The sequence below is a fragment of the Chlamydomonas reinhardtii genome, chromosome 1 (assembly GCF_000002595.2).
Source record: "Chlamydomonas reinhardtii strain CC-503 cw92 mt+ chromosome 1, whole genome shotgun sequence".
NCBI lineage: Eukaryota > Viridiplantae > Chlorophyta > Chlorophyceae > Chlamydomonadales > Chlamydomonadaceae > Chlamydomonas > Chlamydomonas reinhardtii.
Genome location: NC_057004.1, coordinates 7,521,696 through 7,535,113, shown reverse-complemented (window position 1 = coordinate 7,535,113; position 13,418 = coordinate 7,521,696). Strand labels below are relative to the sequence as shown.

Genomic DNA, 13,418 nt, shown 5'->3' with positions numbered 1-13,418 from the left:
TGCTAACGTCACAAGTCGCGTGACGGTGTGATGCTGTGCCTTTCCCTTCCCATCTCCTTTGTAAACCACTCTCCCAGAGGACCACCGCCGAAGTCGTATCTGAGCCCCGGGTGGTGAGAGGGCAGGGTTCCCAGCCCGCCACGCATTGCAGGACCCGGGGCCACACACGCTCTCCTCGTGCCTCGATGCCGCACTAGTGTCCTGGCCTGGAGTGGTGAGGATGCATGCCAACTTCCACAGCCGCACGTGGCAGGGGCGCACGCGCGCCCCTCGTCCATCCCCACTCCCACCCGCCGCAACGCCATGCACAACGTGGGGAGCTCAACTGTGTGAGTCCTTCCAAGCCTTCCCAGCCCATGTAGGCAATCAGCCCCAACCCTGCCGGCCCCACCAACTCCCCACCAGGCCCCCACCGGGCAGTCGGGCTCCCCTGCCCTGCCCATGCGGCGACCCGTGGGGCAAAGGGCCTCGAAGAGCCTATCTCTGCATCCAGTGCTGAGCGTCACACAACTGGCGCAGCATACAGCTGGCTACAGACCACGTCTCGTGCACACCGGAAGGGAGGTGGGTCAACGCGGCTCACGCTGACCTTCGGTTACCCCAGGTTACGCCGCATATTTCATCGTCTCCAGCGCCTGCGGTTCTCCAGTGCACTCTCTTTCCTGGATATACCGTCTCTGTGACTCATTCTCTTACATAGCAAACAATGCTGCGTGCTTTGAGCTGCCTGGCGCTCCTCGCGGCCGGTGCCGCGCGGCTCGCGGCGGCTGCAGGCGCCACTGACAGCGCCGTCCAGCAGCAGGAGGAGCTGCTGCCGCTGCTGCCGGCGGGGCGCCTGACGCTGCTGCCATGGGTGAGCAGTAGTGCGCTGCCTCACCCCTCACCCCACGGCGCTGGCTCGCTGGGCCGGTTACCTGCGGTCGCGACCTTCCGCTTGCCATATTTGCCTGAGTGAGCAAGGCGAGCTCTTCTCCTTTATTCACCGTGCCGTGTCACGCGGCCTGGTCCATCCTTTCTGCGCTCAGGTGTCTCGGGCATTGGCGGTTCTGGCGCTGCTGCTGGCGCTGCATGTGCTAGCTGACCCGCTGCAGCGCTGGCGCCTGCGCCATATCCCCGGTGCGTGCGCGTGTGCAAGAGTGGGGGTGGGGCTGGGGGTCAGGGGGTGTAGCAGCCTGGCGGGCAGGCGCAGAAGCCCGGCACAGCCTCGTCGTGGGGCCCCCAGTAGTTGACGTGGCACCTCACCTCCCGTGCAAGCACCGCCGCCCGCACCTCATGCCCACACTCCATACCCGCCTTTCCCCCGGCTCCAGCGCTACCGCCCCTCCCCACCGCTGCTTCCGCTCCCATCCATCCGCTCCCACCGCTGCCCCGCCGCCTTCCCCGCAGGCCCTCCCGCGCTGCCGCTCCTGGGCTCTGTGCCGGCCATGATGCGGGCGGGCGGCCCCTTCTTCTTCCGGCAGTGCTTCGCCAAGTACGGTCCCGTGTTCAAGGTGTGGAGCCGGGGGAGGGGGGTGTTGGGGGCTTCGAGCACGGGCCTAGCTCGTTTCGAGAATGCGCTGCTGGGAACTGACGGCGGGGAGGGAGTGAGTGCTTGGGTCGGTCCCTACGAGGGTGATGGGGTAGGCGATGCAGCGCTCTCCCAGACACACCTAACCCACCGACCCTGTGCCCCACCCCTCGCGCAGGTTGCCATGGGCCGCAAGTGGGTGGTGGTGGTGGCGGATGCGGAGCTCATGCGTCAGGTGGGTGGGTGGGTGCATGGGTGGGGAGGTGTGGGGAGGTGCATGTTGGCGTGGGTGCGCCTACCAGCCACGGCGGCTTGGTCATGCCAGTGGAGCCCCACACCTCCTTCGCCAGCCTTCTTGCCGCCGCCATCCACCGCCCCGCCTTATTACCCGCCGCCTCCGTCCTCACCGTCCCTGTCATCTCGCCCTCCACCGTTACCACCTACCCCTCTCACCATCTGCCCCTCTCACCACCTGCCCCTGCCCCTCTGACCACCTACCAGGCGGGCCAGCGGCTGCGCTCCCACGTCATCATCGAGCCCAACCTGAACCGCGGCCACCTGCGGCGCCTGGACGCGGAGGGGCTCTTCCAGGCGCAGTGAGGGCATGGGGGGCGGGGCGCGGGTGCAGACGGTGGTGGGAGGGGTGGTGACAGAGGGTGGTGGAAGGGGTGGTGACAGGGAGAGGGTGGAAGGGGCGGTGACAGGGAGTGGGTGGTGGTGCTGGGACACTGGGGCGTAGGGAGGGCTCTGGGACAGGTGGGCCGCTGCTGGGACAGGTGGTGTGCTGTCGTGGCTGCGCGGTTGAGACGTAGGTGAAGCCCAAGCGTTCCCTGAGACGCGTGAGCATACCCCACCAACACCCTGAGCGCACGGCTTGCCAAACATGCACACCGCGCATCACCGACACCACCAACGCCGAAGCCCCCACCAACATCCCCACCCCCACCTGTGGCCCCTGTACGCACGTATGTGCAGCGGCGAGTTCTGGCGGCTGCTGCGCGGCGCCTGGCAGCCCGCCTTCAGCTCCGCCGCGCTGTCCGGCTACCTGCCGCTCATGTCGGCGTGCGGCCTGAGGCTGGCGCAGCAGCTGCAGGCGGTGGCGGCGGAGGCAGCGGAAAAGAAGGAGGGGGAGGAGGAGGGGAAGGAGGAGGAGGGGAAGGGGGAGGAGAAGCAGGGGGGGCAGGCGGAGGGCGGACAGGCAGAGGGGGTGAGGAAGGGGGAGGGCGGCGGCGCCAGGCCGGCGGCGGGCTACGTGGACGTGTGGCGGGCCCTGGGCGGCATGACGTTGCAGGTGGTGGGCTCCACCGCATATGGGTGAGTACGGCAGCATGTGCGTGTGTGTGTGTATATATGCGCGCGTGCGTGTTTGTGTTTGTGTGTGTGTGTATTGTGTGTGTGTGTGTGGCTTGCGTGTAGGGGTGCTGGGTGCGTTGGTCTATGCTGGGAATCCAAGGGGAATGGGGGATGCTCGTGGCCGGATGGGGAGAAAGGCAGGGCGGGTTGGATCCGATGGGTCGACAGGCCCTATCCCCGCCCTTAGTAATAAGCTGCTCTCACTCCTCATCACACACCAGCGCCTCCCGATGACGTGGTGCGTACGCAGCGTCGAGTTCGGCACCCTGACGGCCAGCGGCAATTACAGAACGGGCACCAAAGACGAGGAGGAGGACGCCGCTGCCGCAGCTACTGCCACCGCCACGGCCGATGGCGCAGGCGGCGGCGGCAAGTACGGCAGGCGGCTGGCGGTGGCGTGCGGCGACGTGTTCCGTTTCGGCAGCGCACTGCACGGCAGCATGTGAGAGGCTCAGATGAGCGGGATGAGCGGATGGTGGGCTGGGCTGGGCTGGGGCTGAGCCCTGGCGGGAAGGTGCGCCTCGATCGGGGAAATGACACAGCAGGTGCCGTATCCAGGGGCACATGCGGGAGCTAGCGCGCGGCTGGCTTGACCTTACTTGCCGTGTCGCCGCTCATTCAGCAACGCCCCACTACTCTGCGCCTGCTGCTGCTACTGCCGCTTTGCTGCCAGCTACCAGCGCATTGGGCTCTTACTGCCGGAGCTGGTGCCCGCCCTGGTGCCGCTGGCGCACTCCCTGCCCGACCCGCCCTTCAAGCGCCTGCAGCGGGTGGGTGGCGGGGACAGCGGGGACAGCGGGAATGGATGCATGCACATATGCGGCTGCAGCTGTGCGGGCTGCACGTGGCATTTGGGTTGCTGCGGCGGTTGAGGTAGCGACTGCGCGCCGTACCGCTCCCCCCTAGCTACGGATGCCTCTCAACCATGCGCATATGCGCACGCGCGCTGTGTGGTCGACACAGCCTCATCGCCCCTACTGACACCTACCTGACAGCGGGCCCCTGGCCCCTGGCCCATCCACGCCCCTGGACCCACGCCCCTGGCCCCACATCCCCACCCACGCACAGGCCCGCTCTACACTGCTGGCCGCCTGCATGGAGCTCATCCGCAGCTGGCGGCAGCAGCACGCCACCACCACACGCACCGCCGGCGGCACCACCGCCACCGGTGTCGCCGCCGCCGCCGAGGCGCCGGCGGCAATGTGTGGTGCAGCGGTCCCTGCTGCGGCAGCAGCAGTGGACGGGGCGGCTGCTCCGGCAGGCCCCGAGGAAGCCGATGCTGCTGCCCGCGGCGGTGGTGTGGGTGGCGGCGGCGGCGATGGCAGCGGTGTGGGCGGCAGCGGTGTGGCTGCCGGCAGCTTCCTGGACCTGATGCTGGCGGCGCGGGACAAGGCCAACGGCGCGGCGCTGACGGATCGCATGGTGGCGGCGCAGGTGCGCGTATGGGTGCTGTGCGAGACGTTGTGAGCAAAGTGCGTGTGTGAACTTGTGTGGATAGCTAGATGTGTGTATGTGAGGGCATGCACCCGCCGGCAGCAGGTGGTCATGTGCCGTCTACTGCCCACCCACCGCCGCCCATACATATATACATTCCCCGCTTGCGTGGCCGCGCGGCCACACCGCCCATCCACAGGTCCAGACGTTCCTGCTGGCGGGCTACGAGACCACCGCCAACGCACTCGCCTTCGCCATATACTGTGTGGCCACACACCCGGAGGGTGAGTGGAGGAGTGAAGGGCCCCGGGGGCGGGCGGGCGAGCGAAGGGCGGGCTCGGAAGATGGAACAGCCGCACGGTACGCACCGCAGCCGGGATGAGGGCTGGGTAGCCATGCCGCAATAGGTGTGGCCGCCGGTGGCGCGCTGGGGAAGTTGGGCTGTTAAAGCAGCCGGGGCAGCAACATTGGTAAGTAAGGGCCTCACGGGCTGCCGTGTCGATTGCGTCCTGGCCTGGGCTGTAACATGAGTGTTGGGAAGCGGTTCGAGGAGCGAATCACCTCGCCCCGCCCCGCCTCGCCTCACTTCATCCTAGGCGTGTCACCGCCGCCCCCACGCATGATGATAGATGCAACCTGCCTATCTACTGCTGTGCAGTGGAGTCGCGGCTGCTGGCGGAGGTGGACGCAGTGCTGGGGCGGGACAGGTCCGTGTGCGTGTGTGCGTGTGCGCGTGTGCGTGTACTGTGTGCGCGGCGTGAGGAGTAGTGTGGCCATCAACACATACAGGCAATCGTGCAGCAGCCCCGCACCTAGCTAGCCCAGATGGGTAGCCCGGCCGTGGCCCTCATCAACACCCCTTGCGTCCAGCAGCACACGCACGCCAATGCATCCCATGGCAGTTACATTACTACGGTTTCTACGACCGCAACCATCAACGCCTCATCACTCACTGCTCAGGCCCCCCACCGAGTCCGACCTGCCGCGCCTGCCCTACACCGAGGCGGTGCTCAACGAGGCCATGCGGCTGTTCCCGCCCGCACACGCCACCACCCGCATCGTGGAGGCCGGCGCGCCGCTGCAGGTCAGCGCTCAGCAGGGCGGCGCGGGGTTGCGCTGCAAGGCCCTGCAGGGCCCCGTCGCCTATACTGTACCTACCGCCGTCTGTCCTTTTTGTCATCGCTCTCCTTTAGTTGTCCCCCTCGCACCTCACTGCATCTATCCGTTTGAGGACACCATTATCCGCGCTGCCTGCGGCGTGACGGCCGCGCTTTGCCTGCCTGCGCGCACTGCTGTTGCAGCTGGGCGGCGTGTCTCTGCCGCCGCGCACCCCCCTCATCCTGGCCATCTACTCGGCCCACCACGACCCAGCCGTGTGGCCCCGACCCGAAGACTTCATCCCGGAGCGATTTCTGCCCGTGAGTGCAAACACACACACACACACACACACACACGCGGGTCACGGCCATTTGGCAATTGAGCGTGCGGGAGTGTTTTGAAGCGCCTGTATCGCCTCGCCCTCCCCTGTCACCCACACGCTCCTGCATCCCCACCACCCCTGCCTGGCTGCGCCGCCTGGCGTCAGGCATCGCCCCTGCATTCCGAGGTGGCGGCGCGGGTGCCGGGTGCCCACGCGCCGTTCGGCTACGGCAGCCGCATGTGCATCGGCTGGAAGTTCGCGATGCAGGTGAGATGAGAGGATACGGTACACACATGCTCGCTCCAAACGGCTTGCCTTGCCCTTCTGCACTTGATTGTTGCTACTTCTGCCCCGGGCCCTCCTGCCCCGGGCCGTCCTGCCCGCCCCATACGATACGGTCACCGCCTCCCCGCCCAGTTTTCCCTCATCGCCTCCCCCACCAGTGCCCCGCCCCCCCGCCCCACCCCGGCCCCGCGCTGGCAGGAGGCCAAGCTGGTCCTGGCGCTGCTGTATCAGCGCCTGCTGTTCCGCCTCCAGCCCGGCCAGGTGCCGCTACCCACAGCCACCGCCCTTACACTGGCGCCCAGGGACGGGCTGTGGGTGCGGCCGGTGCTGCGCCGGGCTGCCAGGGCGGAGTAGCTAGTTGGGGCAGCTCGGGTGCCGCTACAGACAAACGGTGTTGCTGGGGCATTGTTGCTACGTTTCCGTCCGCTCCGGTTGATTGTGTGGCCTTTCTGAGTTTGGGCACTTCGACTGCGACCTAGTATCAAGGCGGTCCGCGTGGATGGACGCAGCGATTTGGCCTGATGTATGTAGACTTGTTATTTTGGAAACACGGTGCATAGCTCAATCAGACTGACAGCGCTGTTGCAGTGTGGTATTGGGGTGGACAGGCAGGGGGGGGGGGTTAGTGACTTAGTTCCGACTGGGAAAGGCCCCATGTCCTAAAACGAAAGAGCTTGACGAGACGATCCAAATCCACTTTCACTTCTTTCAGAGTTTTAATCAGCGTAGTAGTTGCAAAGTTATGAATGCGGATGAGGGGACAGTCCCAGCACCCGAAGACGCCTAGCCATCACATGCTATCAGGGCCCCACTTGACTCCACCAACCCCGACTTTGCTGCAAACTCTCCCGCGGTCAAAGTCCGTGTGGCTCCGCGCACAGGATTCCAAAGTTTTAAAAGTTGGGGCGGGCTCGTCTTTGCAGCGGGCTCAATTTTACAGGTATGCGCGACAAAATGCACGGTGTTAGGGGGCAATCGTGCCTGCTCAAGGAAGGAGCAAGTAAGCAAGGTGGTCGCGCGGCTGTGCGCACGGGGCGCGTGGGCGTTTTTGAATCGGGGGGTTCCCAAGGTTTCGTCACGCGCATGTGGGTGGGACTGCCAGATTTCGTCTCCGCGCCCTGAACGCCCCTCTGAACGCTCCGCCCAATAGCACAAGCACTAGCACACAGTAGCATGCACAGACTACAGCATTTGCAGAACGTTTGGCCTCTGGAAAGCGGCCGCATGTCCGGCCGCATCGGCGTCGTTGTAGCGTAGAGCTCCACTCGAGCGTCTCTCACTGGTGTCATGGAGACTATGCGAGCTGATGCTAACTTGTAAGGCTTGGTGTGGGTCATGGCGACAAGGCTGCCGCCGGCCATCGAGCGTCACATAAATCCCGGGATTCTTCACATGATCCCGGGAGAAAGTCGACCAATCTCTTCCGGCACACACACTCCCGAGCATCATATGGACAGCGCAATTGTGAGCTTAAGCACACGTCCGGGTATTCTGACTGAAGGGTCGGTGGTCGGCCATGGACACATGGACGTGTGTCGCAAGGCTGCCAGTCAAGTTGTGCCTCCAGCTGAACTGGAGCTATACAACTGTAGAACTCGCCGAGAGCAGTCGATTGACACCGGCCTGGCTACAAAGTCAGGGGTTTTGAGGGCCGTTTTAGGGGGTAAACGGTGGGCCCGGAGGTCGGTCGTCGGTCCGGAGGGGGGGTCGGGAGGTTTTGGGACATGGATGCGGATGTTACAGAGGGGACAGTCCCAGCTCCCGAAGACGCCGAGCCATCACATGCTATCAGGGCCCAACCCCGACTTTGCTGCAAACCCTCCCGCGGGCAAAGTCCGTGTGACTCCGCGCACAGTGAGTCCTAGCCAAGCCTCAACCCGCCAGAGCCCCACCGCTGTGCCTCAACGCCACAAGCCTAGGCACAGGAGTGCCGGGAAACGTCTAGGCCGCAGGACACACGCACAGCGCACGCACTAACCAGGGCGCAAGCGTCCAGGTACTAGAACGGTCGCCCACACGTGCATCCTGCCCACACACAGAGCCACCAACCACGCACAACCTCTCACGGCGAGGGGGGCGGGGAATCAGCGTCATACGGCAAGCGCAAAACCATGCCGTCACCAACAGCCCGAGATATGAAGGGATGCGCAAACGGCACAGCGTCCCAACCCTTTGGCCTGATACCAGGGACATGGGGTTTGGAGGTTTAGCTCGTACCCCCCATGCCGTCCTGCCTACCACACTGGTAACCTGAAAATGCAGGGGGCTGACAGTTTATTACAATTACGATCACAATTACAATGATCGGACAGCGCCAAACCTGCTGCCACGCCGCCACGTGTCCAGCTCGGGTCTGAAGTACCCACATCATCCAGGGGAGGCTTGTTCGATTGCACCAACCGTTGACAATCAGCATTTACCGACTATGGCTCCTGCTCCTGCTATTGACCATACACTGCTAGGATGTCAATGATCCCCGCCTATCCCCGCCGCTCATCAGAGCCTCCCCACTCCTTGCTCGCTTCCAGGCTTACTTGGCGAGTACACGCTTGCATACCTAGCTCCTGACCTAGACCCTCACACCGCATTGCGGGTGCTGCGTCAGCACGTCAGCACGTCCCTCTTAGTCCCAGACTTCGTCCTTGATAGCCTCGGGCTTGACCTCGACTGTAACCCACTCTATGTCCTCCTCCCGAAGACCTAGCTTTGAGAGCGTGTTCCGGGCCAGCTCCTTGGCATCCTTCATGGCCACCGGCTCGGGGATCGGCGCTTGGTCAGCCCTCATGTGCAGCCCCAGGGCCAGCACATACTCAGCGTCCTTGACAGCCTCCTCCTTGGTGTCACCCACCCCTAGGCCGAACGTGAACTGCGCGTAGCACACGCTGTAGTTGTCGCCAGGTTCCTTCGGCTTCACCGCGAAAGCAGGAAAGCGCTTTCCTGAAAGGCTGTCAAGGCTAGACCCACAGCTAGGGCTCCGCCGGAACATTGTAGCCGTACTTGGAGAACAATCAGATTTGTGAATGACCTCGTGACGCTGAGACCTTCACGCCTTGTGAAACAATGTCGCAACAAACAATAGTCACTTAGCAAGCTCCTCCTTTGCCTATCTTATCGAGACCTTCAAGTCTTTTACGTCTTTGCTGAGAAGATATTTTCACAGGCTGATATCCCAAAGGCTTCCAACTTTTGGTGAAGAACCTTGCTTTAGAAAGGTCGAGTTAGATTGCGTGTGAGTACGTTTGTACTATTATTGTTGACTGTGGTCTACATATGCACGGCCGGGGCGTTGGGGCGGCGTGCCTCAGGGATGGGGGATGGCCAACATTCATACAAGTCCTGATCATCGTCTTGCTCAAGTTTGCAAACGTTCATCACCCGGGGAGGGCAAATGGATATGGCGAGTAAGCGGCTAAACACGGTCGCACGCAAGGTCGCACGGCACTTCCCTTGGCCCCAGTCCCGCGGCCGTCTAATTTCTAAGCCTCCTACTAACCAGCACGGGTCTGCCCGGCCATTCCTAGATTGCATTGGTTACAAGAGGGACTTGCTGACGCGAGTCGCGAGCGCCATCTGCTCTGGACCTCAGGGACGTGCCACCTGCAACGCCGACGACCTACTCTAGTTGCCGGGCAGAGACCACCCCCCTCACCAATCCCTGCGGTATAATAGTATACGGTACCGACAGCTCAAAACTCACCGGCGCACCGGCAGCTGCCCATCTCTTATAGCCCCACCTATGCTGGCACTCAGATCCCAGCGGGCCCCACAGAAAAACCCATCCGCTCCAAGCGTCTGCGAAGTCCCCCCACACCAGTTCCACGTCGGCGACCGTCCGGTGCGCCGGCTCCCGCTGCTGCTGGCGCTTCCCCGTCCTCTGCTGGGCACGGACGAGCGCTGCCGCGCCCCTTGTAGAGCCGGCCGCGGCATCGGCTGCCGCCGACTCCAGGCACTCCTCAGGTCTTGTGCATCAGCGTGTCTGCGGCATCTGCGAATGCGCAACCTGCGTGGACAAGGTTGACACGCATACTTGTCACCCGAACTTCGCCCGGGGGCGATCTCGGTCACCAGGGCGCCCACCCGGAGACTGTTTCCCACTTTCCCCGTGCCACGGGCTGATGTTGCCGAAGATAACGCACATATCTTAGGCCGGGGCCCAGCGCTCGTATCTTCCTTCGTTCGGAACGAAATTTGCCCAAAAAGGCCTCTGGCGGACGAAATATTTTTGAGCTTGACTTGGAATTTCGGCCAGAACGCACGGGATCTTGGGGGTCTTTCGGCAAACAGACGAAGACATCTTTGGGATTTCGGCCACTTTTGGCCAAGGACAGAGGGGTCCAGCGGCTACTCCACGGCCGAAACCTGCGTGGCATATGGTAAGAAGGCTCAAAGGGCTGTATCTATGGGTGTTGACGGCGGGAGACAGGGGTTCCCCTGGCGGGAGAGTGAGGTTGGGTTGGCGGGAAGCAGGGGAGGAGTGGGCGTGTCGTGTCGGTGTCGACATCGTGCGGGTCTGGGGCGGAGCCCCCGGAAACATTTTGGGGGTGAACGAAGCGGCGGCAGCCTGTTTCGTCAATTAAACGAAGCCATTTTAAGGAATTCGGCCACTGACGCCGCCCCTGCCTTCGTAAGATACAAGCGCTGCCGGGGCCTCACGCACCTTCAGACGTCACCTCTTCCTGGCGCGAGTCCGCAAGGCCGCTGCCGCTTCAGCGCCGGCTCCTCGCAGTAGCTACTCTCCCCGCCCCCCGCTGTCAGCGGCCGGTGGCGCGCCTTGATCTGCTCTAGTAGCGCCGCGCCCTCCAGCATCTGCTTCACCTCCGGCCTGGGGTGGCGCATGGCCTCCACGGCCTCCATGGAACCCAAAACGGCACCAAAGTGCGGAAGCGCCAGCAATGCCGACCTACTGCCACAAGCGCCAGCAAGGCCCTCTGGCTGGGCCCAACGGTCAGGCGGGGACATGGCAAGTCAGGCAACCTTCCGGCAAGCGGCTCGCCCCCCCCCCCCGCATGGCAGCTACGGTGTTGTCATTCCAGTGCATCCCCGAAAGGCCATGTCTTCCGTTGTTGCAGCAGATCAGTTGCTCAAAGCTTAAACATTACACAGCCTGTGCGCCGGACAACCTTTCAGCAGCCTGCCATGTACCTGCCATTACACCTATCCCTTGATGCAACATCATAGAAGGAAGGTGTCGCCCAAGGGGACCCATAAATTGCTCGTCAGCACGGCTCACTCTCTCCGGGGTTGCTTTCCCGATGCTCTCTCAGTGTCACTCAACCGAATAAAGGACTGGCTTCGCCCAGGCGTGCCTCCAACACGTGGGCGCTTCGCGGTCTGCTCGCCGGGTGCCTTTCACGTCCCTCTCTCTTTATGTCTGGCGCTTCTGCAATGAACCATTGCGCACACAGGTATATGCTCGTATCTAGATGAACATGTGAGTCCAGCGCGGTCCACGGTGCCGTGCACGTCCGCCTGCCAAATAAAACATAACCACAGACACCAACTGCATAAAACGGACTGACACCTGCCACTCACTCCGACCCCGAACACAACCCTCTGCGTGGGGAATCTGCCTGGGGACAATGCTGTCCATAAGTTCATGCCCCTCTTGAAACACGCACACGCGCAGTCACAGGCATTCCTCCCAATCATGTATTCAAGGTTTGGGCTTTCCCCAACCGCTGGTCCCGCACTCTTAAGAGCAAAGCCCGCAAAGTCAGGCCCGACGTGAACAAAATGTGCGACGCACAGCAGCGCCCGTGGTCCAGCTTGCTATGTGCGTGCACGCAGTGCGTTTGCCCTCCGCCCGATACAACCTCAGCCCTCATAGCTCCTAAAGGCGGAGTGAGCAACACTACGCCTCTGCACTTGCTCCACATGCGATGTGATGCAATCCGAAGCCAAGCGCTGTCGTCTGGACCCCATTCGCGGCAGCGCATGCGATGGACGAAACCGTGCAGCCCCAATGACACCTCGCAGCATGCATCCCGACCCGAACCTCGTCACCAAACAACACCTAGAAGCTCGCGCCTAGTGGGTCGGCGCCAAGTCCAGCTCCCGCTCCAGGTTGCCAGTCCCCGCCCACTCGCTCACTGCGCCCGGCGTCAGCTCGCGTGCTTGCACCGCCGCTGCATGGGAAGCAAGGATCAAGACGCGGGGAGATGGAGCGGGCCGGCGCTCGCCTCCTCGGCCGCCAGTCCGCCGGCTTCCTGCCGCCTCCAGCCCCCACGACCGCCTACGGCTCCAAAGGCCTCCGCTCCGCCGCGGGCTCTCCCCGTGTTCCTCAGTAGGCAGCCCATGGCTGGGGCTGCTTCACGCGGACACGGCGGCGGGCACGTACTTCTCAATGATGGCGCGATAGTCCTTCTTCATCTTGACGCCGCTCAGCTGCTCCACCCGCGCCTTGTCCTTGAACATCTGCACCGTGGGCGTGCCCATCACGCCAGCCGCCTCGGCAATCTCGGGGTCCTGGGCGAAGGGGGCACGAGCGGGGCCGGCGGACACGGGGGTGAGCGACCCGCAGCTGTGTGTCCGGCAGTGCACCGGGACGGGATGTGCCTACGGTGTGACGCATCACCCAAGAAGCATCCCGCTTCCGTACAGCAGCACGCAAACGCGCATGCTGCGCATGCCCACGGCATGTGGTGCGTCCCACGCTTGAAGCGCCACTCACGGCACTCCACCCGAGCAGCAGCTCGCAACCCGCCCCCGCCCCCGCCCCCGCACCTGCTCAATGTCAATCTCCACGTAGTGCACCTTGCCCGTGTACTCATCCACCACGCCGTTGAAGATGGGCTTGAGCGTGCGGCAGGGCCCGCACGTGGGCGACGTGTACAGCACGCAGATGAGGCGGTCGCTCTCGTGGTACAGCTTGCGCAGCGCGTACTGGCCCTTGTGCTTGTCGGCCGACAGGTCAAAGGTCTCCGGCGTGTCAATGGAGCTCGTGGCCTTGGCCTCGGACCCGCCGTTGGCCGCGGCGGCGGCGTGGCCGTTGCCGTTGCCGTTGCCGCCGGCCGCCGCCGCGTGGCCGTGTGCTGCGGGCTCATCCTTCTGCTTGAACTCGCGCACCAGGTTGTTGGCGGTGAGGTAGCGCTCCGCGGACAGCGCCGCCATGCAGCCCGAGCCGGCGGCGGTGATGGCCTGCAGCGAGGGGCAGGGGGTGGGGGCCGGTTGAGGTGCGGCCAGTGGGCTCATGCGCAGTGCCACCGTATTGGGGGGGATTGCGGGCTACACGCGCCGTGCCGCGTGCCAGTGCCATGTACCGTGACTACCGGTATGGCTTCGTTCCGAACCGCACAGCGCTCCTCCTTCCCTCGCCCCCCACCTCGCCTCCTCTCTGCCCTTTCCCCGTCCCCCTCCGCAACCCGTTGCAACTCCACTCCATTCCACTCCCCTCCCCTCCCCTCCCCTCCCCTCCCCTCC

At 63.8% G+C, this 13,418-nt stretch overlaps 3 protein-coding genes across 3 annotated transcripts in view; 1 reads left to right on the top strand and 2 right to left on the bottom strand.

Annotated features, from left to right (window-relative positions):
- Positions 1–626: 626 nt before the first annotated feature.
- CHLRE_01g054250v5 (uncharacterized protein) lies at positions 627–7,331 on the top strand. The gene is made up of 15 exons (XM_043059019.1): positions 627–853; positions 1,026–1,116; positions 1,387–1,490; positions 1,686–1,742; positions 2,009–2,103; positions 2,483–2,821; positions 3,111–3,302; positions 3,534–3,630; positions 3,929–4,294; positions 4,494–4,578; positions 4,953–5,001; positions 5,255–5,378; positions 5,596–5,712; positions 5,880–5,981; positions 6,198–7,331. Exons 1-15 carry the CDS (start codon positions 707–709, stop codon positions 6,351–6,353), a joined length of 2,121 nt encoding a protein of 706 aa, XP_042928933.1. The 5' UTR covers positions 627–706; the 3' UTR covers positions 6,354–7,331.
- Positions 7,332–7,724: 393 nt separating this feature from the next.
- Positions 7,725–9,236, bottom strand: CHLRE_01g054200v5 (uncharacterized protein). Its single transcript, XM_001689756.3, has one exon. The coding sequence runs from the start codon at positions 8,983–8,985 to the stop codon at positions 8,623–8,625; it is 363 nt and encodes a 120-aa protein (XP_001689808.1). The 5' UTR covers positions 8,986–9,236; the 3' UTR covers positions 7,725–8,622.
- Positions 9,237–10,561: 1,325 nt separating this feature from the next.
- The window catches only part of CHLRE_01g054150v5 (uncharacterized protein), a 7,023-nt gene continuing 4,166 nt past the window's right edge, over positions 10,562–13,418 (bottom strand). The window contains exons 9-10 of the mRNA XM_043059018.1: positions 12,723–13,136; positions 10,562–12,464 (exon numbers count right to left, since the gene is read on the bottom strand). Of these exons, the coding sequence (XP_042928932.1) occupies positions 12,309–12,464; positions 12,723–13,136 (570 nt within the window). The 3' untranslated portion in view covers positions 10,562–12,308. The remainder of the gene's footprint in view (positions 12,465–12,722; positions 13,137–13,418) is intronic.